The sequence below is a fragment of the Alosa pseudoharengus genome, unplaced genomic scaffold (genome assembly GCF_046254945.1).
Source record: "Alosa pseudoharengus isolate Yale_2024_CS ecotype anadromous, Long Island Sound unplaced genomic scaffold, YU_APseudo_1.1 YU_APseudo_1.1_scf_11, whole genome shotgun sequence".
NCBI classification, from domain to species: Eukaryota; Metazoa; Chordata; class Actinopteri; order Clupeiformes; family Clupeidae; genus Alosa; species Alosa pseudoharengus.
Window position 1 is genome coordinate 40,882,193 of NW_027468576.1, and position 25,015 is coordinate 40,907,207.

Here is a 25,015-nt window from a genome sequence, read left to right on the forward strand (position 1 = left end):
AAAATAGTTTAAATTTAGGGCAATTAAGGTTACAGTAGTAAGACCAAAATCACACTGATAATCTTGATGCTTATTAAAAAGGATAATCAAAGGTAAACAGTAAGGATTACAGAAAATCAAAGTAGGCCTACTTTATTTGTAAAAATGCTTTGACTGAGGTAATTCACAAAGCAGTATAGTAGAACTGTCCAAAAAAGACAGTCACCTAAAGAGATGGCATCATGTCATATGTTTCAATACATTTATATATTTTGTAATTCATATTAAGTTCATATATTTAATAATTCATAGTCTGTGGCCTGCATAATTACTAATATCCAAGTAAGTATCTAGTAATTTCATATTGATTTAAACTATTTGACTACACTTCTGTTTAATGTCATTACATTGGTGGTGTACGTCTAATTGACTGCCTGCCCCTTTAAGGTCGTGAGAGTATCCTAATTACATTTCTGAGTGGATTGGAAGGCTTGCATCTCACTGTGTTCGGCTACGAGTGTAAATCACTTTTTGCATAGTGCATTACCATATGTGGATACAATTGGGAATGTCTTCTATGTCATTAGTTAAAATAAATGTTAAAAAAAACAACTCGAATGAAATCATTCTTGGATCATAGAAGAGGTAAATGTCTTGCAATTTTATTAATTTCTATGATTTTGGTAGCACTACTCAAACTAAGCCCACAAGCTAGCAAACATAAGCTTGACATAAACATGACATAAGCTAAAAGGACATATCCAGGTAAACGTTTGCCAATGGGTTGCATAGCCTACTCAAATGTCAGTAAACCAAGTAGGCCTTAATTAACTTACTTTCATAGCCTAGGTAGGTTAGCAACACCAGGTTGAGATGCAAGTAAGCAGATCATTAACGTTAGCCTTCGATTTATTGTCATCAAAACTGCAGAGGAATGAACACTTAGGGCAGTCTTTGGTGTCATATGCAGAAGGTGCAGAAGTAAGTGTGCCATCTGGCTCAATATTCTGCGCGACTGTTGCGGTAGGTGACATTTCACAGTGAAACTACTATGATTGGTCAAATTTGCGAAAAAGTTGCGGTGTTTGGACAAAATTGCGAGTGCCTTGGTAAGTGACGAAAACAATCGTCTTCGTGAACAGCTGTGCATAGGCTACTTTGTAACAGAGAGAATACGCTCATCCCTATACATAACGCAAGGGGTAATTAATGTAATTATAGTTCGCCTTTTATTTGTGGATTTATTTAATGTAGCCTAGACTATTTAGTGTTATTTCTTCCCCAAGCTCATAAAATAAATTTGGGTCGCACATAAATTGACGGGGTCGGTCGGAAACCGGAACCCAAGAAATTTTTTTTTTATGCCTTGCTCCCAAGCTCTATTTCCTAGAGCCCGTCCCAATACCTCCCCTACCCCTAGATTTTTGCCCTAACCCTCGTTTTTGCGCGTGCACGTGTAAGGCTAGGGTGTCCCATTACTGTAGGGAGCAAGGGGAAGTGCTATTTTCCCCTTAAAATCAACCCTCAAAATATAGCCAGGACCGATGCAGGCTTAAAACAAAGTGGGAGATGAAATTACCCAGGATACCGTGCGAGCTCAGCGAGCAGGCCAAAATGTTCATATATTTTCGTAAATAAGCATATTAAAATTTCGAAATATGTTGGAATATGTTAGTTTGATGCACATCTGATGGACTGTTGAATTTTGAACACTAATGTTAGAAAATATCTCACGAAGCTATCTGATGATGTTCATGATATCTGCTGAGTGCTTTGAGAGAGTCTGCCCATCAAATAATGTTATCTGATCTGGGTAGTTTCGTCAATATTTAAGGTGTGTGGTCTGGCGTTCACATGAACACGAATATCTTTGTTGATTAACCAGACGTAGATAAACCAGCACAGCCCACACAACAATGACCACTGGAACAGGCATGTTCCTGAATGAAAATAGTAGCAGGCTACTACCGGTAGACACGTCGGTGCTGCGCATGACGTAGGTGAGCACGTTCGCTACGCTAATTTGCACAGTGGCGTCCCAGTTCATAGGGAAAGATCTTCAGCTCCACTTCCCGTGTCGAGGGCCTTTAATGTTGAGGGCAATCAAAAGCAAGTGGAAGTTTTAAGGGGGAGAAATGGGACGGGCCCCTAGTATATGTGTTTATATCTATGCTGACTAGAATTCATCCCCATGTGATATTTCTGTATGCTAAACAGAATTATACCTGTGGTATATTTCTATTTTCTGGTGTATGTGGATCTATGCTGGATGGTATATTTCTATTTTCTAGTGTATGTGGATCTATGCTGGATGGTATATTTCTATTTTCTAGTGTATGTGGATCTATGCTGGATGGTATATTTCTATTTTCTAGTGTATGTGGATCTATGCTGGATGGTATATTTCTATTTTCTAGTGTATGTGGATCTATGTTGGATGGTATATTTCTATTTTCTAGTGTATGTGGATCTATGCTGGATGGTGTATTTCTATTTTCTAGTGTATGTGGATCTATGTTGGATGGTATATTTCTATTTTCTAATGTATGTGGATCTATGCTGGATGGTATATTTTTATTTTCTTGTGTATGGGATCTACCAAATGGATTGTACTCCCTCTTTAATGTGGCTGCATATGTCAGAACACCAAGGTGAGTCATAACTACATGTGAACAACATCTGAATAGTAAACCCATTCCATCAAAACTTTAAATGTGCTCAACCCTGATTCTATACACTCCAAACCCAACACACACACAGTATACAGTACAATGCAAACATATATAAACACACACAAACAGGTGCACGCACCATCCTTCTATCATTCATGAACGCACACCAGCGCACGTCCATGCAAAGCATTACAAATTGCACGATTACAATGGGAAACATAATTAGAACAAAGATATTACGAAATACTGTACATCTCATGATGAGTAGTTATTCACCATCATTTGCAAATTGGTAATGACGGTTAAAAGTGATTAGGGGAGAGGCGAGAGACACGTATGGAGCACAGCTGAAGACGCACTGTCACGAGATATAAGCAACTCCTCTGCAGGATAAATGTTGTTTTATTCAGTCATTTGAGCAATATTAGGGCAAGTGTTGCTTTTTCCAGCATATGTTTTCGGTGGTAACCCATTGTCAGTCAATAGTGAAAGTAACTGCATATAACTGTCTTGTCGTTGACTGACTCCTTGGTGAAGTTAGTTTCACTTTGCGAATGAGTTCAAATAGACGAGTGCAAATGCGTGAAGGCTATGCTAGGTTTTAGTAAAGCATGGTTTAAGAATGACTATTCCATACGGTCTCGCAAGCAGCCTCCTTCAAATGCGCCTTTGAATGCCAAAATACCGATGCATTTATTTGACATATCGCGCGTTGCGCCGTTGAAGGGAATGACAGATGTCATTCTCATTGGTTTAAAATGATGTTACGCCCCAAACACACCCATATGACTGATTAAAAGACCTAGGAACACCTTGTTATGCCATGCGCTCCACTTTTGATAGCGAAACCCCTCCCAATGTGAACTGGACATCCTACTAAATTTGAATAGACTTTTGACGAGTGACGATTAGGGTTGCAAAATTTCGGGAATTTTCAAAAGTTGGAAACTTTCCATGGGAATTAACGGGAATATACGGAAATGAACAGGAATAAACGGGAATTAATGGGAATAAACTGGGAATTTTTAATATGGCAAGTTAGTCTATAACAGGGAACTTAAATGTAGTGGACAAAACCCCATCTTGCAGCATAATATTAGTTAAAACAACCTGATTTAATGCAATTTCAGTCACATTTCTACCCTGCACATACTGTACGTCAATCCCATGCACACAGCAATCAGCATAGGCTACTAGACAAATAGGAAACCTATGATGCGTTCATGTGCATGGGGAAGATAAATTCCCAGTGAAAAAGTCATCTCATGTGGGAATAACTGGTGAAAGTTTGCAAACAGAGTCTTCATTCAAATGGGTGTACGTCATTTTGCATAAACTGTAATGGGACGATTAATCTGTCTGATTAAGCTTGACAATTTATATATAATTTACATAATCTATAAGGTTTGGTTGGGGTGGTATGTTGTCATTGTATTTTTATTTGTTTTACCATTTTCTGGGATTCTAACTGAACAAACTGATTGTCAGTCAATGTTCCAACCAATTGGATTTTGTTGTTGAGTGGCGTGGTGTATATTGGGCAGTTCAGTGGTTTCAGTGTTGCTAGCTTAGCACGCTAGTAAACCATAGGCAGAGAATGGGATTCCCGCTAGCATGTTAGCCATCTTTGTATGCTAAGCTAAGCGAAAATACGAACAAACAAATCATATTGCTTATTACAAAACAAAATGTTAATGTCTGTATATGAAACAGTAGGAGTTACCAAAAATTCCCAGTTAATTCCCGTAAATTCCCATTAATTCCCATAATTTCCTTTAATTCCATGAAAGTTTCCAATTTGGAATATTTCCAAAATTCCCCAGCTTAACTGGTAAACTGGTTTACCGGAAATGTTCTGCCCCTTTGCAACCCTAGTGACGATGCACTTTAGAATGTCATGATAGGGCCCGTTGTCTGTGTGTGTGGAAGCAGCCGACTCACTCTACTGCAAACCAAATCTACCTTACCTTCACACACACACACACACACACCCAGACACACACACATAGCATATAATGCATATATTTAAACACACACACATACACACCACACACATACACAGCATATAATGCATATATTTAAACACACACACATACACACCACACACACACATACACAGCATATAACGCATATATTTAAACACACACAAACAGACCTGTATGCATACAATACACACACACATACACACACCACAAATCTCTCTCTCACACACAGGCACACAAACAGACCAAGCGCCCGCATGCACACACACACACTGGAGCTCAGGGCTGTGTTGAGCTGAGGGCTTTCATTCAGCAGCCAGCTGGAACATTCCATGGAGGCCGACGGTGCCAAGGTCCCTTCAGGGAGAGTTATCAGCCCACTGAGCAGAGTGGGACTTATCAGCAACACACACACACACACACACACACACACTAACACATATTTGGGCACACATACACACTCTTTTCTCTCTCTCTCTCGCACACATAAACACACACACACACACACAGTAACACATATTTGGGCACACATATACACTCTTTTCTCTCTCTCTCTCTCTCTCTCTCTCTCTCTCTCTCTCTCTCTCGCACACATAAACACACACACACAGTAACACATATTTGGGCACACATACACACTCTTTTCTCTCTCTCTCTCGCACACATAAACACACACACTCACACAAAGCACATTCATTGACCTACAAACACAGTTCCACAGAGTTCCACGGTAGCCATCACACCATCAGTGTGGTCAACACAGCCCAGTGCAGTCAACACAGTCCAGCGCGGTCACACACACACACATCTAGGGTCAACACAGCCCAGCGCAGCCAAGCCCAGCGCGGTCACACACACACCTAGGGTCAACACAGTCCAGCGCGGTCACACACACACACACACACCTAGGGTCAACACAGTCCAGCGCGGTCACACACACACACACACACCTAGGGTCAACACAGCCCAGCGCAGCCAACACAGCCCAGTGCGGTCACACACACACACCTAGCCCCATTAGCCAGCTCACACACATTCATCTAGCCCCCCCCCCCCCCACACACACACACACCATTAGCCCCATTAACTCACAAAGCATCCTTGGAACAGCTCAGTGCAAATGTCTGTTGATAACCTGAGAAGCTAATACCTGAGAAGCTAACTGCTCTTATGATCTACATATGATCTGCTATGTTAACCTGAGAAGCTAATACCTGAGAAGCTAACTGCTCTTATGATCTACATATGATCTGCTATGTTAACCTGAGAAGCTAAGTGCTCTTATAATCTACATATGATCTGCTATGTTAACCTGAGAAGCTAAGTGCTCTTATGATCTACATATGATCTGCTATGGCAGAGACACAAAATGAGGTCCTTATAAACCATGTTCTGTACACACACACACACACACTTACACACACACAGCATGAGGTCCTTATAAACCATGTTCTGTACACACACACACACACACACACACACATGTGGTGTGTATGTGTTTGGGCTTGTGTGTTAGTGTACGCATGTATGTGTATGTGTTTGAGTGTGTGTATCTGCATGTGTGTCGGTGTGTGTTTGTGTGCGTGCATGTTAGTGTGTGTGTACATGTGTTAGTGTGTGTGCGTGCAATGTGTGAGTGTGTGTTTGTGTGCGTGCATGTGTGTTAGTGTGTGTGTAAATGTGTTAGTGTGTGTGCATGCATGTGTGTGTGTTTGTGTGCGTGCGTGTTAGTGTGTGTACATGTGTTAGTGTGTGCGTGCATGCGAGTGTGTGTGCGTCTTAGTGTGTGTTTGTGCGTATATGCGCGTGAGTGTGTGTTAGTGTGTGTGTACATGCGTGTTAGTGTGTGTGTGCATGCCTGTTAGTGTGTGTGCGCGTATATGACTGTGTGTGTGTGCGTGAGTGTGTGTGTGAGTGTTAGTGTTTGTGCCTGTCGATGCTGCATCTGATCTCCATGCGCCCAAACGCACAACTGCTCCCAGCCTGAGAGATCGCAGCGCTTCCACAAGCTATTTATAGGATTTCCACCAATCAGAGATGCACTTCCACCAGCTATTTATAGAATTTCCACCAATCAGAGATGCACTTCCACCAGCTATTTATAGGATTTCCACCAATCAGAGATGCACTTCCACCAGCTATTTATAGGATTTCCACCAATCACGTCAGCCGGGCCATTCGCACAGCTTCACAGACAAAACAACCCAGTGGTGGGTCGGTGTGTGTGTGTGTGTGTGTGTGTGTGTGTGTGTGTGTAAGTGTGTCTGGTACAGAAGCATTGTCCTTCACATTCTTTATTTTTGTGTCCTCCCTTCACATAGTCCATAGTCACACACACACACACACACACACACCGACAAACATTCCTGCATCAGTCTGAAGGATCAGAGCAATACACTGATGAAAAATATCTAGGGAGGAAAAAAACAGACCTTGTTTATTAAATTACATCATATTTGATCAGAACTCAAAACGTTGTCCAAAAGGAAGGCCAGAGTACATTTACTGAACAAGGCTGCATCACACAGAATGCACACACACACACACACACACACACACACGTACACACACACACACACACATTTACTGAACAAGGCTGTGTCTCACACATACACACACACACAGTCAATGTCAGTGCGATGGGCTTCTCTCCTTCGCCCCATCCTGTGATGCGCCGCGCGCGCGTGTGTGTGTGTGTGTGTGTGAGACAATAACTTCAGATTGATCTTCCTCTGTGCAAACACATAGTTATGAAGCATTTGTAGACGTGTGTGTGTGTGTAAAGCTGTCTCACACTCACCTGCTGATGGCATAGTAAGACATGCACGCCACCAAACGCTTCATTGGGAGTGAATAAGGACACACACACACACGTGCCCTTGCGCGCTAACTTGCTCACTGGCACCTTCCCATAATGCCGCAGGAAAACGGTCGTAAACGAGGGCCCCTCTTAGTGCTGGTCAACCAACGTGTTGATTGGCTAATCTTCCCTGCACAGTAATAACACAGCTTCTTCTTTGTTCACACACACACACACACACACCACCGAATGTTTCTCCGTCCAGCGTGTCCAGCGGTCCTGGCTCCTTCCCAGGACACACACACACACCCAGGGTACTGGACGCCTTCAGCTAGATTAATCCGCTCTCTCTGTTTTATCATCCCACGCCTGAGATATCATCAGCCTGGCACACAGGTGGTGGTAGGGAGCCTCAGCGAGTCAGTGAACTCCCCACACGCACGCACACACACACACACAAACACCCACACACACACACACACACACACACACAAACACACATACGCACACACACACACACAGAACGCCTGAGAGATATCATCAGCCTGGCCACACAGGTGGTAGTAGTAGGGAGACAGGAACATCTGGCCTACTAGCTCCTGTGGCAAAGCCCCTTAGCAATCCTGAGCATCCTTGGACCAGTGTGTGTGTGTGTGTGTGTGTGTGTGTGTGTGTGTGTCACCTCCAGCGATGCTCACATGTCTGGTCGTATCAGGCTAAGCGGGCTGTGTGAGTCACACACCCTAAGCCTCTCCTTCAGGGGGATCTGGCCTCCACACACACACACACACACACACATACTCGCCTTCCCTGGATAGGGCCAGCTGTTGGATGTAGATGCACAGGGCAACACACACACACAGCATAAGCACAGTGCAGACAGTGTTTTGATATTACTTTGCTAGCGTGGCTCTAGAGCAATTATCGCATTACTCTCTCTCTCTGTATAATGTGTAGAGTAGCTAGCGCATTACTCTCTGTATAATGTGTAGCGTAGCTAGCGCATTACTCTCTCTCTCTCTCTCTGTGTAATGTGTAGAGTAGCTAGCGCATTACTCTCTCTCTGTATAATGTGTAGAGTAGCTAGCGCATAACTCTCTCTCTCTCTCTTTATAATGGGTAGAGTAACTAGCGCATTACTCGCTCTCTGTATAATGTGTAGAGTAGCTAGCGCATTACTCTCTGTATAATGGGTAGAGTAGCTAGCGCATAACTCTCTCTCTCTCTCTTTATAATGGGTAGAGTAGCTAGCGCATTACTCTCTCTCTGTATAATGTATAGAGTAGCTAGCGCATTACTCTCTCTCTGTATAATGTGTGGAGTAGCTAGCGCATTACTTGCTCTCTGTATAATGTATAGAGTAGCTAGCGCATTACTCTCTCTCTGTATAATGTGTAGCGTAGCTAGCGCATTACTCTCTCTCTCTCTCTCTGTATAATGTGTGGAGTAGCTAGCGCATTTCTTGCTCTCTGTATAATGTGTAGCGTAGCTAGCGCATTACTCTCCCTCTCTCTCTCTGTATAATGTGTGGAGTAGCTAGCGCATTACTTGCTCTCTGTATAATGTATAGAGTAGCTAGCGCATTACTCTCTCTCTGTATAATGTGTAGCGTAGCTAGCGCATTACTCTCTCTCTCTCTCTCGGTATAATGTGTGGAGTAGCTAGCGCATTTCTTGCTCTCTGTATAATGTGTAGCGTAGCTAGCGCATTACTCTCCCTCTCTCTCTCTGTATAATGTGTGGAGTAGCTAGCGCATTACTTGCTCTCTGTATAATGTGTAGAGTAGCTAGCGCATTACTCTCTCTCTGTATAATGTGTAGAGTAGCTAGCGCATTACTCTCTCTCTCTCTCTCTGTATAATGTGTAGAGTAGCTAGCGCATTACTCTCTGTATAATGTGTAGAGTAGCTAGCGCATTACTCGCTCTCTGTATAAGTATAATGTGTAGAGTAGCTAGCACATTACTCTCTCTCTCTCTCTGTATAATGGGTAGAGTAGCTAGTGCTCCTGCACAGTCTGTGTTGGATTTTGCAAGACATCCACTGTTTCCATAAAGTTTGTGCTGGCATGTCAGGGGAGTGTGTGTTTAGTATTTCTCTCCACAGTGTGTGCGTGCGTGCATGCGTGTGTCTGTGCATCTTTTGTGTATTTGTGTGAGTGTGTATTTGTTTCTGTAAAGCTGTGCTTGTTAACACACACATACACACACACTGTTTGGGATTCATCTGACGTTTACGAGGTTCACTTTGCCCAGTTGTGGCTGCTCATCTGCAAATGGAAGTGACAGATGAAATGGTTTTGCCCCGCGGTGTGTGTGTGTGTGTGTCAGTGTGTGTGTGGAGGCTCCATCTGCCTCCACTGCCTCTTATCTCAGTAGGCTGCTGTTCTGCTGGGCCGATGATTCAAACTGAAGCTGATGTTTTTAATAAGCACAGACGCTAATGATTTCTGCCGCAGTGGAAATCACCGCGGCAACATGGGGCGAGGCAAATAACGTGGAACATCATTAATATATTTGATTTAATTGTCTGATATATTTGATTACATTGTCTGATATATTTGATTACATTGTTTCATTTATTTCAACTGTGTGTCTTGCACATCTCTTTCTCTCTCTCTCTCTCATTTCATATAGTCAGTTCAGGGGGCTCGGGTGAGAGATGCTGTATATTACAGTAAAAAGGGCAAATGTCTATGGAATAATAATGCATGCAATTTAAAGAACGCTTTAAAGAACGCTTTATCATATACTCTGGAATACCATGATGACGTCAGGGAGGTGAGGTGAGGAGGGTCTGCCCTCTGTTAAAGGTTGAGTATGAAATTCTCCATTGAACTTATTGACATTTGATCCCTGAGGCAATGTGTTGATTAGCTAGAATTATGTTGCCTTTGCCACAATGTTTTCTTTTTTTTTCACTGCAAAAAATAAAATCTAAGTGTTATTTATCTTATATTAAGATAAAAAAAAAATCTAGTCTGTATTTAACCTGCCAGTGTAACCCAACCTAACCCTAACCTTACTAATCCCGACGCAGTGAGCTGCCTGCTACAACAGCGTTGCTCGGGGAGCAGTGAGGGGTTAGGTGCCTTGCTCAAGGGCACTTCAGCCGTGCCTACTGGTCAGGATTCGAACCGGCAACCCTCCAGTTACAGCAGCCCCAGAGAGAGAGAGAGAGACCACACAGTGCTGTGACACCACATTCCTACCCCGCTCTCAGTGACAGGGAAAGTGTGTATTTGAATGTCGCAGTGAGAGTTTGTGTGATAGTGAGAGTGTGTGTTTGAATGACAGTGTTTGTGTGCTTGTATGAGTGTAAGAGTGAGACTGTATCCAGAGAGTGTGTCCATCTCTGCCGTCTGACACAGAAAAGGACGCCCTGGCAGCAGAAAGGGGAAACCATGACAGGAAACTAACACACTAACACACACACACACACACACACACACACACACACACACACACACATACTAACACACATGCACTCTCACACACACTTACACACACACACACACACACACACACATACTAACACACATGCACTCTCACACACACTTACACACACACACACACACACATACTAACACACATGCACTCTCACACACACTTACACACACACACACATACTAACACACATGCACTCTCACACACACACACATACTAACACACATGCACTCTCACACACACTTACACACACACACACATACTAACACACATGCACTCTCACACACACTTACACACACACACACACATACTAACACACATGCACTCTCACACACACTTACACACACACACACTAACACACATACACTCTCACACACACTTACACACACACACCATACACACACAAAGGGCCCTATCATGACATTCTAAAGTGCATCGTCACTCGTCAAAAGTCTATTCAAATTTAGTAGGATGTCCAGATCACATTGGGAGGGGTTTCGTTCTCAAAAGTGGAGCGCATGGCGTAACAAGGTGTTCCTGGGTCTTTTAATCAGTCATATGGGTGTGTTTGGGGCGTAACATCATTTTAAACCAATGAGAATGACACCTGTCATTCCCTTTAACGGCGCAACGCGCGATATGTCAAATAAATGCATCGGTATTTTGGCATTCAAAGGCGCATTTGAAGGAGGCTGCTTGCGAGACCGTATGGAATAGTCATTCTTAAACCATGCTTTACTAAAACCTAGCATAGCCTTCACGCATTTGCACTCGTCTATTATTTGAACTCATTGGCAAAGTGAAACTAACTTCACCAAGGAGTCAGTCAACGACAAGACAGTTATATGCAGTTACTTTCACTATTGACTGACAATGGGTTACCATCGAAAACATAGGCTGGAAAAAGCAACACTTACCCTAATGTTGCTCAAATGACTGAATAAAACAACATTTATCCTGCAGAGGAGTTGCTTATATCTCGTGACAGTGCATCTTCAGCTGTGCTCCATACGTGTCTCTCGCCTCTCCCCTAATCACTTTTAACCGTCATTTCCAATTTGCAAATGATGGTGAATAACTACTCATCATGAGATGTACAGTATTTCGTAATATCTTTATTCTAATTATGTTTCCCATTGTAATCGTGCAATTTGTAATGCTTTGCATGGACGTGCGCTGGTGTGCGTTCATGAATGATAGAAGGATGGTGCGTGCACCTGCCAATATGACTGTTGACATGCGCTCTTAAAATAGCATATGAACAACTCGCCATTGACTTCTGACCAGGTTTAGGTGGTGTATGATAGCGATTTTTAGACAATGCGCCAGGTCCCTCCCTAGGTTGTCAATTGCCACACCCCTGGGCGCAATGCTTAAAAAATAAACGTGCAAAATAACGAATTCAACTTCGCGCCGGTGAATAACGAACTTTACGCCATGCGCTGGTGACCCAAAATATAGCCCTAACACACATGCACTCTCACACACACTTACACACACACACCATACACAAACACTAACACACACTAACACACATGCACTCTCACAAACACACACGCACAAACACTAACACACATGCACTCTCTCACACACACACACACACAAAAACACTAAAACACACATGCACTCTCACACACACACTCTCACACACAGACACACACACACACACACACACACACACACACACTAACACACACGCACTCACACAGACACAAACACACACACACACACACAGACACAGACAAACACAGACATGGAGCTGATGAAGCTGATCTGGAGGTTTAGGGCTATACACACACACACACACACACACACACACGTCTGGAGGTTTAGGGCTATACTTAGGGCTGGGATAAACGATTATTTTTTAAACGATTAATCTAGCGATTATTTTTTCGATGCATCGATTAATCTAACGATTCATTTTTTCAGTCCGATTCGATTTCGATTCGATTCGATTATCGATTATCTCCCCATTAATTCACTAATAGCAACTTATACATGTTTATTTACATATCTGAATGAAAAAACATGAATTATTTAACATTGCAATATATGTTTATTGCTCTTAAGATTCCAAAATAAAAGACTGAAGTGCAAGTAACTACAAGTGCAAAGTAATGTATTCTTAGTCAGAGTCAGCGGTAGCATTCAATAAAGTTTCAGTTAGTAATTTTAAGACGTTCTTGTGGGAATCATGTGTGGATGCAATTCATAACGTAGTTCAAATAACAGTTTGTACTTCTCCTTTGGACAAGCACTTTTGAGTCTTGGAAAACACTTTTCCATTTCCATCTGGATTTTGCAAACAGAGTCAATAAAATGAGCCCTGCATGAGTAATACAAGCAGCTGCAAGTAAGCATGCTAAACTTGACATCCAAACAGTATTCTAACGTTAGCTTTGAGATAAGGTTACTGCTTGATTGCATACTGTAACTTAACTTCGTTTAGTCTCCTCAATGTACTATGTTGTGATAAGACCTTAGCAGAGTTTACTTTAACTTTAATGCAGCGGTTTTGAACAAATTTGCGCAGCATGGTCACTATGCTAAGCGGATTTAATAGCAATGTAGCCCACTGTGTTCTATGCAGTGCTTCTATGTGGCAACAACAATCCTTCAACAATCGTGAATATTTTGTTAAATGCACATGCAGAGGAGGAGCAGCGGGCTCGTTACGAGAGAGAGCGGGCGGGGCGAGGAAAGGCTGTGTGAGTAAGTGGCAAGTGCAGCTCAATGAAATTATTTTATCTTATCTTTAATTTAAATAGCAGGCCTACAACATAGAACATCAATGTGTGGTGGCCGGTTTTGATTTCGTGGTGCCCAGCCACAGATTAGTCAACGTATGAAAAACACTGAAGGTGTAAAATTTAAAATATTTAGCAGCACGTTATGCTTGACGAATCGACGCTCATATTTTGCGTCGACGTCATCGATTACGTCGACGCGTTGTCCCAGCCCTAGCTATACTGTATATACACACACACACACACGTCTGGAGGTTTAGGGCTATACACACACACACACACACACACACGTCTGGAGGTTTAGGGCTATACACACACACACACACGTCTGGAGGTTTAGGGCTATACACACACACACACACACACACACATCTGCTCAACACACACACACATCTGCTCAACACATACATACACACACACACACATATACATATACACACACACATACACACACACATATACATACACATACACACACATATACATACACACACATATACATACTAGGGCTGGGCGATAAATCAATATAAAAGATATATCGATATATTTAAAAATGTGATATGGAATTAGACCATATCGCATATATCGATATAGTTCAAATTTGCGCCGTGATCGTTGCTCCACGCAAGCCGCTGACCGAAGCTCTCTGCACTGCTCCCCTCTCTGCACTGCTGTGAAACTGCACGCTACTTTTCTCATATAAATATATTTATTTCAGAAAAAGATCGGCCTATTTTATTTTATAGGCTTTTTTTTATTTAAGATATTTTTTATTATTATTTAAATGTGCACCTTATGGAGCTTTGACTTCAAAAAAGGCACTCCAGTTTTATGTTTGCATTTTATTGTTATTTGAGTAGTGAGTTTTCAATAAAACTACTCATATTTGACTGAACATTTCATTTTACAGCTCTAACTTTGCGGAAAAAATATCGGGATATATATTGTATATTCAACCTAAATATATCGGGATATGACTTTTGGTCCATATCGCCCAGCCCTAATACATACACACGCACACACACACATGCACACACATATGCATACACACACACATACATACACATATACATACACACACACACTAGGGCTGGGCGATATGGACCAAAACTGATATCCCGATATTTTGGGGCTGATTGGCGATATACGATATCGATACGATATTGATATTTCAAACAGAAAGAGCAAAGTGCTTCATATATTCACTCAACACAACAATTATGACAACACAGCCAGTTTTAATTATATTAATTTCAGACTGCTCTAACAGAGCTGTGCAAAAAAGTGTAAACAATAACATAGGCCTACAATAGGCATAGGCTACAGTTGCTCTGATAAAGCTGTGCAAATAACAAAAGACCAAAAGTTGACCCTGACTGACAACACAGGCCTACATTGTACTGCACAATGCAATAGGCTATTTTGGGCACAACAATATTGAAAAAACCTGCAGTTTTGTCACACAATGCAGTTTTTTTACCTGTAAGGGTTTGATAGGGCCTAGATGACAAGCAAATGTAGACTATGATGGCCTAGACATGTTATCAACAACAAAAAAAGTTGTAAAAAATTAGGCTACTTAAACAACGTAACTGAGTCACTCAACGCTACCGTCGTTTTGTTCATTTTTGCATGTTCCGGTTCGTAAGAAAAATCCCTATGCACGATTGAATGGGGTTTCAGGAATCATAAAAAATGATGCCCTAACTGCTCGCGAGTCGCGTGCATATCCTCTTAATAAAATCCCTGAGGACTTTAGATCTGCTACTGTCGCTAAACGCAAGCATTCATCAGTGTATTTAAATTAACTAGGCTATGTCGAAGAGCTGTAGCTGCTAAACAGTGTTGTAACTTAAATCTGCGTACAAAACCGCTTGGAGCTCCAGTGGAATTTTGATTTCACAACGAGAATTCTCGGTCTAACCGTTGATGTGCCGACGGAAAAGGCATCAGCACCAACCTCTGATCAAGGTAAACAAAATCTGACTCAGTGTCCGTCATGTTTGAAAGTTTGTAGTGCTGCGAGGGAGAACGTGCACACGCAAGGGGCGCAGTTGAGCAGAGCTGCGGCTATCTGAATGGTCTGAACACAGAAGAGCAAGTGGCTTTGATAAAATGGCCCATTATTTGACATAATACCGGTATTACGATATTGTCTCAACTACATATCGTTTTCAAAAATATATCGGTCGTAGTCGTAATACCGATATATCGCCCAGCCCTAACACACACATAAATACACACACATATACATACACACACACACTAAGGGCTTTCAGATATAACCTCCGGAGTAGGGTTGGGCACCGAAACACAGTTCTAATATGGCACCGGTGCCGACGCAAACGGTAGTAACTGCATCGAACAACAACGTGGATTTCGGTTTCGGATAGGATCTACAATTAGGTGTTAATTAATATTACTACGCTAGGTCGAAGTACTCCCAAGTGCTATTGCGCCACACATTGTAGTTCTCCTGTTTATTCGCTTGGGAAATCGCCACGTTTCATGTTGTGCGACCTTACACATTTTTATCAACTACTCGTGCAACTCTATTTAAGTAGGGAAAACGTGGATGTTTTTGATTACTGCTATCTTCCTCCCTCTTTGGCTATCCTTTTCTATCCTCCCTTTTGGCTGTCTGAGCCCGCTAGCATAGCAACATGCTAACACATTCGCGCCGCGCACCAGAGCGTTTGAGTGCACGTACCGACACGGGAGAGGTATGACTCAACTCGTGAAAGTTAAGGTAAGAACATATATTACTACTGACATTGGGTGGCGTGTTCCTTTAAGACATGAAATTTCTTGAAGCATTTGGGAACACACTGAATTAACTGGAGAGTCCCTGTTAGATTAGCTTGCTTGCAATTGTCGTTGTCCATGACCTGGCAGTTCTATGGCAAGCGGTTTTAACATACCTTATGGCAAACCGCCTACACTGGGTAAACTTGAAAGCAGAGCTTACTATTGTGTGTGCATGCATGGCAAGCTGTTTTAACATTTAAATGTATTATTCGTAGGAGCAATGAGATATTGATAGTAAATTGAATATAACAGTTCAATTTCATGTTCAAATTTGTCTTATCAATAAAAAAAAAGCAATTCATGCTTTAGACCATTTTAATTTAAAATATTTTAAAAACAAAGTACCGGTTCAGGCACCGCTTCGGCACCGTTTTAAAAGTATCGATTTAGCACCGGTATCGGATAAAACCCAAACGATACCCAACCCTACTCTGGATGCGGAGGTTTGTCAGACGGAGGTTCTACCATTCGGATGATTCAGATATGATGCTAACCTGCGGACCTTATACGGACCTATGTGTGAACGACATACGCACATTACAGAATCTCTGTGTGGTTGTCGAGTGAGGGGTGTGGGCTTGTAGAGTTCACAAGAGGCGAGATATGATGCAGAATATTTGCGGCCGCTGTCACAGCTGTTGTTTTTGTTCATAAAATGTATGCATTATGTAGGCTAAAGAAGAAAAATCTATTGTAGGCTAATACTTGAAGTAGTCACGTAAGTGCACATACTTGAAGCTGTAGGTGTGCTTCAAATAAACACATTTATCTGTTTTCAACGTTATATAGCAGAATTACTTGGCTATGGAACCCCAAATCTGGTTTGCGTTGGAGAGAGCATGCACAAACTTTATGGTACCAGCCAATTCAGTAGGCTAACTCAAGACTAAAAGGCCATCATACGTTTTTAAACAACAAACAAAATACTAACATTACAGTGAAGTGATTTGTTTTTTCATGGTTTATTTTTCCAAAAGCATCCTCTTGTGTCTATATTGCATTTACGTAAGGAGCTTAAAACAAAGTTGTGTTTTGTTCGTTTTCATTTTCTCTAGGCATATTATTCTCAACAATATTGGGCTCAGCAGTGAGGTCATGAGAAGGCTATCAATGAACAGAAAACCGACCGTGTTGGCTAACAATTAAACTACCTTTTCAGCGCCTGATTTGGTCTTTTAAATTCCTTTGGCCTTGTGATGCGGTTCTAGGCTACATCAACGTGTCTCTTGCCATTCCCTTCACGTGTTCTATCACAATGCTGTCTGCCCTCATGGACAGTAGCTCCGTGATGTCTGCATCTTTCCAGGTCGGAGATTTTCTGGACAGCACTATGCCACTCCATCATGACACTGGCATTTATGGCTTTAAGTCAGATTTAAGTGCCCCCATCACATAGACGCAAGAAAGAAACGTCATCACTAGGTGTGAATTTAACCGCATGTTCTATGCTTCGTTCAGACACAGCACATTTACATAATGTCCGGAGGAAATACTAGGAGGGGAGCAGTAGAACAACCGGCTAAGTTCAGACTTCCATGACCGTTTATGTTGTTCAGATATACGGCCCCACCGTTTAACATCCGCAGAACTTCCGGTCTTACACGTATGTCTGAAAGCCCTAACTGATTAGATTCGACTGAACATCAGAAAACTGCCAATGATGGCTGAGCTGGCACCAGCTGTGTTGCCGTGGGTGATTGTGTGTGTGGCCTTGAGTGATTGTGTGTGTGGCCGTGAGTGATTGTGTGTGTGGCCGTGTGTTGCCGTGGGTAATTGTGTGTGTTGTCGTGGGTGATTGTGTGTGTGGCCGTGAGTGATTGTGTGTGTTGCCGTGGTAGATTGTGTGTGTTGCCGTGGGTGATTGTGTGTGTTGCGGTGGTAGATTGTGTGTGTGGCCGTGTGTGATTGTTGTGTTTGTTGCCGTGGGTGATTGTGTGTGTTGCTGTGGTAGATTGTGTGTGTTGCCATGGGTGATTGTGTGTGTTGCCTTGGGTAATTGTGTGTGTTGCCGTGGGTGATTGTGTGTGTTGCCGTGGGTGATTGTGTGTTGTCTAGTGGACAAATGGATAAATGACATACTCTACATACAGGACATCGCCATGGTGACTCAAACACAAATACATGCAGCACAAACTTTCACAAAAACTACAAAACCCTGCAGCATGTGGAAAACACACACACACACACACACACACACACATCCCAAACACACACACATCTCTTACCGTTCTCTTTGCTGAGGATGCATGCTTACTGGTCAGACGTGGCTCCTGTTCTGTTTGGGAGAAGTCAGGAGAGTAACCGGTGAAAGAAATGTGGAAACAACAGAACAGTCTCAGTCACACACTCTCTCTCTCACACACACACACCTGAACTTCCCTCTGTGATTACACCTATAAATAGACACACACACTGCTCAGCACTGGAACTGCTTTACATCCAGCTGTGGACATACAGAACACACATCTGCTCTTATGAGCAAACTGACAGGAGTAGAGAGAGGGGAAAAAGGAAAGAAGGAGAGAGGGGGGGATAGAAAGAGAGAAGAAGAGAGGGGGAGAGAGAGGAGGAGAGAGGGAGAGATAGAGGAGGAGAGAGGGGGGAGAGAAAGAGAGAAGAAGAGAGGGGGAGAGAGGGGGGAGAGATAGAAAGAGAGAAGAAGAGAGGGGGAGAGAGAGGAAGGAGAGATAGAAAGAGAGAAGAAGAGAGGGGGAGAGAGAGAAGGAGAGATAGAAAGAGAGAAGAAGAGAGGGGGGAGAGAGAGGAGGAGAGAGGGAGAGATAGAGGAGGAGAGAGGGGGGAGAGAAAGAGAGAAGAAGAGAGGGGGGAGAGAGAGGAAGGAGAGATAGAAAGAGAGAAGAAGAGAGGGGGGAGAGAGAGGAGGAGAGAGGGAGAGATAGAGGAGGAGAGAGGGGGGAGAGAAAGAGAGAAGAAGAGAGGGGGAGAGAGAGGAAGGAGAGATAGAAAGAGAGAAGAAGAGAGGGGGGAGAGAGAGGAGGAGAGAGGGAGAGATAGAGGAGGAGAGAGGGGGGAGAGAAAGAGAGGAGAGAGAAAGAGAAGGAAAGGAGAGAGAGGGGAGAGAGAGAGAGAGAAGAAGAGCGGGGGGAGAGAGAGGAGGAGAGAGGGAGAGAAGGAAAGGAGAGAGAGAGAGAAGAGGGGGGAGAGAGAGGAGGAGAGAGGGAGAGAAGAAAAGAAGGGGAGAAAGAGAGAGAGAAGAAGAGAGGGGGGAGAGAGAGAGAGAGAACGCATCAGAATCTGCATTAGCAAAGTAACAGTCTCCACTCATCTCTCTATCTCCGTACCATCTTGTGAATGCTCATTTTTACTTCATTCTAAATCTCTGACATGTTATTTCTTGTTTTGTTTGTTTGTTTACATTTGTGTCTTTATTATTGTATTAAATGCTCCAAATGTAAAGCACTTTGAGCTGCATTCTGTGTGAAAGGTGCTATACAAATAAAGATGAGTAGGCCTAGTAGCAGTAGCAGTATAGTATCAAAGTAGGCTACCAGTCTCCATTTCTCGTTGCTAGGTAATGCGGGTCCAAGCTCGGTCAACTGAGCTGTATTATGGGATGGCAGTATTTGCAAAAAACAGCCCAGAGTTTACAACGAACCATTGGTTGGACTTCATTGGACATTGCACGGTGCAGGTCTGACCTGTAACTACATCGGACGGCCTATTTCATGATATCAGGCTTTGCTTTCTAAATCCTCCCCAGGTCACTGCCATTTAAGATGCTGATAAACGCAGGCATCTCATATTCATAACCTCATAAAACACTGAGCAGGGTAATGATGCGGGATAATGATGCTGACCACACAACGCATCCAGCCACCGTGGACCATTCACTTCGTTATTGTTCCCCCATCATCGTCTGTGCTACACAACGTCCTGAATATTACTGGCTGCACAAGTTCCACGCTACTTGAAACGCCACATTTGGAGAAACTGTGCTGATCAGTGTGCCAAAACATCTGCGCAACATATTTTGTCAATAACCTCTTGCAGGTTTAAGGCAAATACATGTATAAGTCGTCATACATCCGTGGAGCGCTATAACTCGTGGAGTTATCGCCTATTTGTTGAAACTTCACTACAAGTTACAGTAAGATACAGTGTGTTGTTGGATGCCGGAGAAGTCTGGTCGTATACAAGGGATAGCCTACAATGGCTCAGTCCGTGTCATGATCACGTTTACACCCACACACGGACATTTCTAAACGATCGAAATGAATGTGCAAAACATTGCAGCCGCTTTCCAAACAGTCTAACAGAACTTGAAGAATGCTGATCTCGCTGAAAGTGGCCGATTCTATTCTTGCTAGCCTGTAGTTTGAACAGTCACATGTTCGCCAAAAACCTATAGGCTGTGGTGCTGTGCTGGACGGAAACAATGTTGTCTTGGAGCCTCAACAGTCATGAGACAACATTTTCTGGCACCCATTCATTCAGAACTTTTCACTCCTTCAGTTCCAGTAGCCTAGCCTAAGCGGTTTGAGGTTACAACTTGCCATAGAACGACTCCGCTTTCAGACTCACCCCATTTCCTCTAATGACTTTCGATGTCTGTCTTATCACTCCGTGATGATGCCAGCGGTCTTTACTATCAGATCAGGCGTGTTTTTCTATTCGTGTGACCCCTGTTTTACTTCTTGTGTGAAGATCCAAAATTCCGGAGCGTATCCTTTGTTCAGACGATTTGCAAACAAAAATTTTTTGCATAGACCCTCAGTACAGTACAATTCCACGGATACGTTCGTCAATGCATCTCCAAAGAAAACAAAATAGAGGACAATAAAACGAAGTTCTTGCCTATACTTTGTCTCGCTGTTGTAGATCCTTCATTGCAACAATAGCTCTCTCCCCTCTCTTTTGTCCGTAATGTTCAGCGTGTCCCGTTTTTCTCGGTCATATCCCTACCGGTTAGCCAGTCAGTCCAGTAACCACAGAGCCCAGTGGCGGGCAGGGGAACAACGCCATAAGTAGCCGACTCCTGGCAGGGAAGAGTCAGCCTGCGCAGCTGTATCCGCGTGTGTGTGTGTGTGTGTGGACCTTTCTCTTGTGAGTGGAAATCCTTTGTCAGAAGTAGCTACTTTGGCTTCCCGTCCTGCCTACACCGCTAACTGGTATCCCGTTCGCAATTCCTCGCTGGATTAAAATGTAAAAAAAGTCCCTCACAAATGCCATCTGCTGGCAACAATGCTTACAGTACAGTGGGCCTATTGCTCGGACTGCACTGAGATCAGATGTCATCCTCACGGTGACTTGCCGTGGTAGGCCTAGTAGCCTATAGGCTACTTGTCAAAGTCTCTTCCAGATAAACCCATACGAACAAATAAGTAGGCTATGCTATTGAGTCATGAATAACAGATAGATCAATAGTAAAATATAGTGTGCTTCACCTCACTGTGTGTTCACTGTATGTTTCACTAATTCACAAATTGGGATAAATGCAGAGACCAAATTTCCCTCACGGGATCAAAAGAGTATACTGTATAGCCTACATAAATCAGTGATTTGATTATATCTGTGTTCATTTATGGCGTAGGCTACATGTTAAATCAGTGATTTGAACATGATTTGTGGCGTAGGCTACACGTTAAATCAGTGATTTGATTATCTGTGTTCATTTATGGCGTATGCCACATGTTAAATCAGTGATTTGAACATGATTTGTGTTTATTTATGGCGTAGGCTACACGTTAAATCAGTGATTTGAACATGATTTGTGTTTATTTATGGCGTAGGCTACACGTTAAATCAGTGATCATCTGTGTTCAGTGTTCTGTATATCCCATTACAGGCAGCAGTATTATTAATCTATCTGTGTTGAAGCATTATTAATAGTAGTATTATTACAGACATCAGTATTATTAATATTATTACAGACATCAGTATTATTAATATTATCACAGATATCAGTATTATTCATATCTTTGTTTATCTCTGTGAAATCCTGTAGCTCAGCTTGTGTAAGGTGCCAAGAACACCAAATTCATGGCTTCAGTATCCAGAGACCTGACCTGGGCCTAATCTAAGCCTGACCTGGTCTTGGTCTAGTGTTGATCTGGTCCTGACCTTGTCTCAGAATCCCTTTCAGCATGTGCAGTTCTCTCAGGGTCTTCTAAGAGCGCATCTCTCTAATATGTTTAAATTACTGAATATGTGTGTTACTGGTCCCATGACAGGAGCTGAATGTGTCACTGGTCCCATGACAGGAGCTGAATGTGTTACTGGTCCCATGACAGGAGCTGAATGTGTTACTGGTCCCATGACAGGAGCTGTGTGCTGAGGTCAGCATTCAGGCTGCTCTTTGGGCTACAGTGCTGAGCTCTGCATTGGGCTACAGTGCATTAAACCAGTGTCGAGGGTGAAAGAACAGTGCTTTCATTAAACCTGTAACGACCAGTGATGAGGGTGAAAAACAGTGCTTTCATTAAAAAAGAAAGAATTGGCTCAGATCATTTAAAGCAGAACTAGAGATAAGAGGAGCCGTCTTTTATTGGGCCGCATCAGGGACATTAGTGAGAGTGAGAGAGGACCCAGCCCCCCAGACATCAGTCACAGACATCAGTATTATTACTGTAATATTATCACAGACATCAGTATTATTACTGTAATATTATCACAGACATCAGTATTATTCATATCTTTGTTTATCTCTGTGAAATCCTGTGTAAGGTGCCAAGAACACCAAATTCATGGCTTCAGTATCCAGAGACCTGACCTGGGCCTAATCTAAGCCTGACCTGGTCTTGGTATCAGGGACATTAGTGAGAGTGAGAGCATCAGGGACATGAGTGAGAGAGTGACCACCGCCATTGGAGCTGGAGCAGGGCAGTCAAACCTGTTGTAGAAGTGGTTCAACTGGTCCGCCCTGTCCAGGTCCCCCTCCACAGAGCTGCTGTTCTTCTTCAGGCCAGTGATAACCTTCATGCAGTCCCATGTCTCCTTCAAGTTGTTTTCCTGCAGCTTCTGTTCCACCTTCTGTTCCACCTTCTTTCTGTAAAGGTGATCGCTAAACAGAGGAGCAATCGCTAAACAGATGAGCAATCGCTAAACAGAGGAGTAATCACTAAACAGATGATCGCTAAACAGATGAGCAATCGCTAAACAGAGGAGTAATCGCTAAACAGATGAGCAATCGCTAAAAAGAGGAGTAATCGCTAAACAGAGGAGTAATCGTTAAACAGAGGAGTAATCGCTAAACAGATGAGCAATCGTTAAACAGAGGAGCAATCGCTAAACAGAGGAGCAATCGCTAAACAGATGATTGCTAAACAGATGAGCAATCGTTAAACAGAGGAGCAATCGCTAAACAGAGGAGCAATCGCTAAACAGAGGAGCAATCGCTAAACAGAGGAGTAATCGCTAAACAGAGGAGCAATCGCTAAACAGAGGAGTAATCGCTAAACAGAGGAGCAATCGCTAAACAGAGGAGTAATCGCTAAACAGAGGAGCAATCGCTAAACAGAGGAGTAATCGCTAAACAGAGGAGCAATCCTCCAGATGAGAAAGAAACACATGCGATACGAGAATAAGAACATGTTTGTTTGTGTGCAAGGTCCTGATTTTTAATTAAACTTACTGTATTAAAAATGTGTAGCATATAAAGACATTTTTAATTAAACTTAATGTAACAAAATTGTGTAGCATAGAAAGAATCTATTACATTTTTAATTAAAACTTATTGTAACTAGATTTAGACAAAATAGGACCGCTGCCCAGTCCTGCCCAGTCCTGCAGTTTCTCCGCAAAAATAAATCACACATGTCAATTTGTCTCCATCTCCCACTCCATCTTGCAACTTTTGTGTGTAATTCGCGTGTGCATGTGTGTGTTTTCTTTTGTGTATCTCTGCACTCTAAAAACTGCTGGGTTGTTTCAGTGACCCAAATGCTGGGTCAAGGAATCTGGATGATGTTTTGGGTAGATTTGACCCAGTGTTGGGTTAGAAATAGTAACCCAATGCATTGGGTTACACGAAATCGAGGCTCGACCGTTCCAAACCGGTTCCAAAAAATCAAAAAAAAAATCTCTGATTCCACCATCTTTTGAATGACTGACACTGAGGGACAGACGTGTCAAAATGTTCTCCCTCTCCTTCCCTGTTTCAAGTAAGTAAATTCTGTATGTCTATCACATCCATGTCAACATAATTTACATAGCCCTATTATTAACATAGTCTAATTATATTGTGATGTTACTAACATTATTAAAGGAACCATATGTAAGATTGTGGCCAAAACTGGTACTGCAATCACTTTCAAAATACTGAAGAGTGGTGTATCCCCTCCCCCTCCCCCCTGACTCGAGGTTGCACACGCAGATGGCGAAACACTACTGACTTCGTGATTAGTAGATAGCTGGAGGGTGGCGCATCAGGCCAAAACACAACATGACATGACAAAACACAACATCAACAACAGTTGAGGGCTGCAACTTCACTTTTTAAATGACAATATCCTGGCTGGACTACTGTTGTCAGTGATATAAGTATTTGAAATGAACATGATTTCTTAATGTCTAGTGACATATCAGGGCCATTTTATGATTAATTGAAATATTTTTCTTACA

General features: G+C 42.6%; 1 protein-coding gene across 1 annotated transcript in view; it reads right to left on the reverse strand.

Moving 5' to 3' along the window:
- The window catches only part of homer3b (homer scaffold protein 3b), a 29,717-nt gene extending 8,181 nt beyond the window's left edge, over positions 1 to 21,536 (reverse strand). Inside the window, exons 1-2 of the mRNA XM_076275587.1 lie at positions 20,978 to 21,536; positions 18,661 to 18,710 (exon numbers count right to left, since the gene is read on the reverse strand). Coding sequence (XP_076131702.1) covers positions 18,661 to 18,683 — 23 coding nt within the window. The 5' untranslated portion in view covers positions 18,684 to 18,710; positions 20,978 to 21,536. The remainder of the gene's footprint in view (positions 1 to 18,660; positions 18,711 to 20,977) is intronic.
- Between the last annotated feature and the right edge of the window lie 3,479 nt (positions 21,537 to 25,015).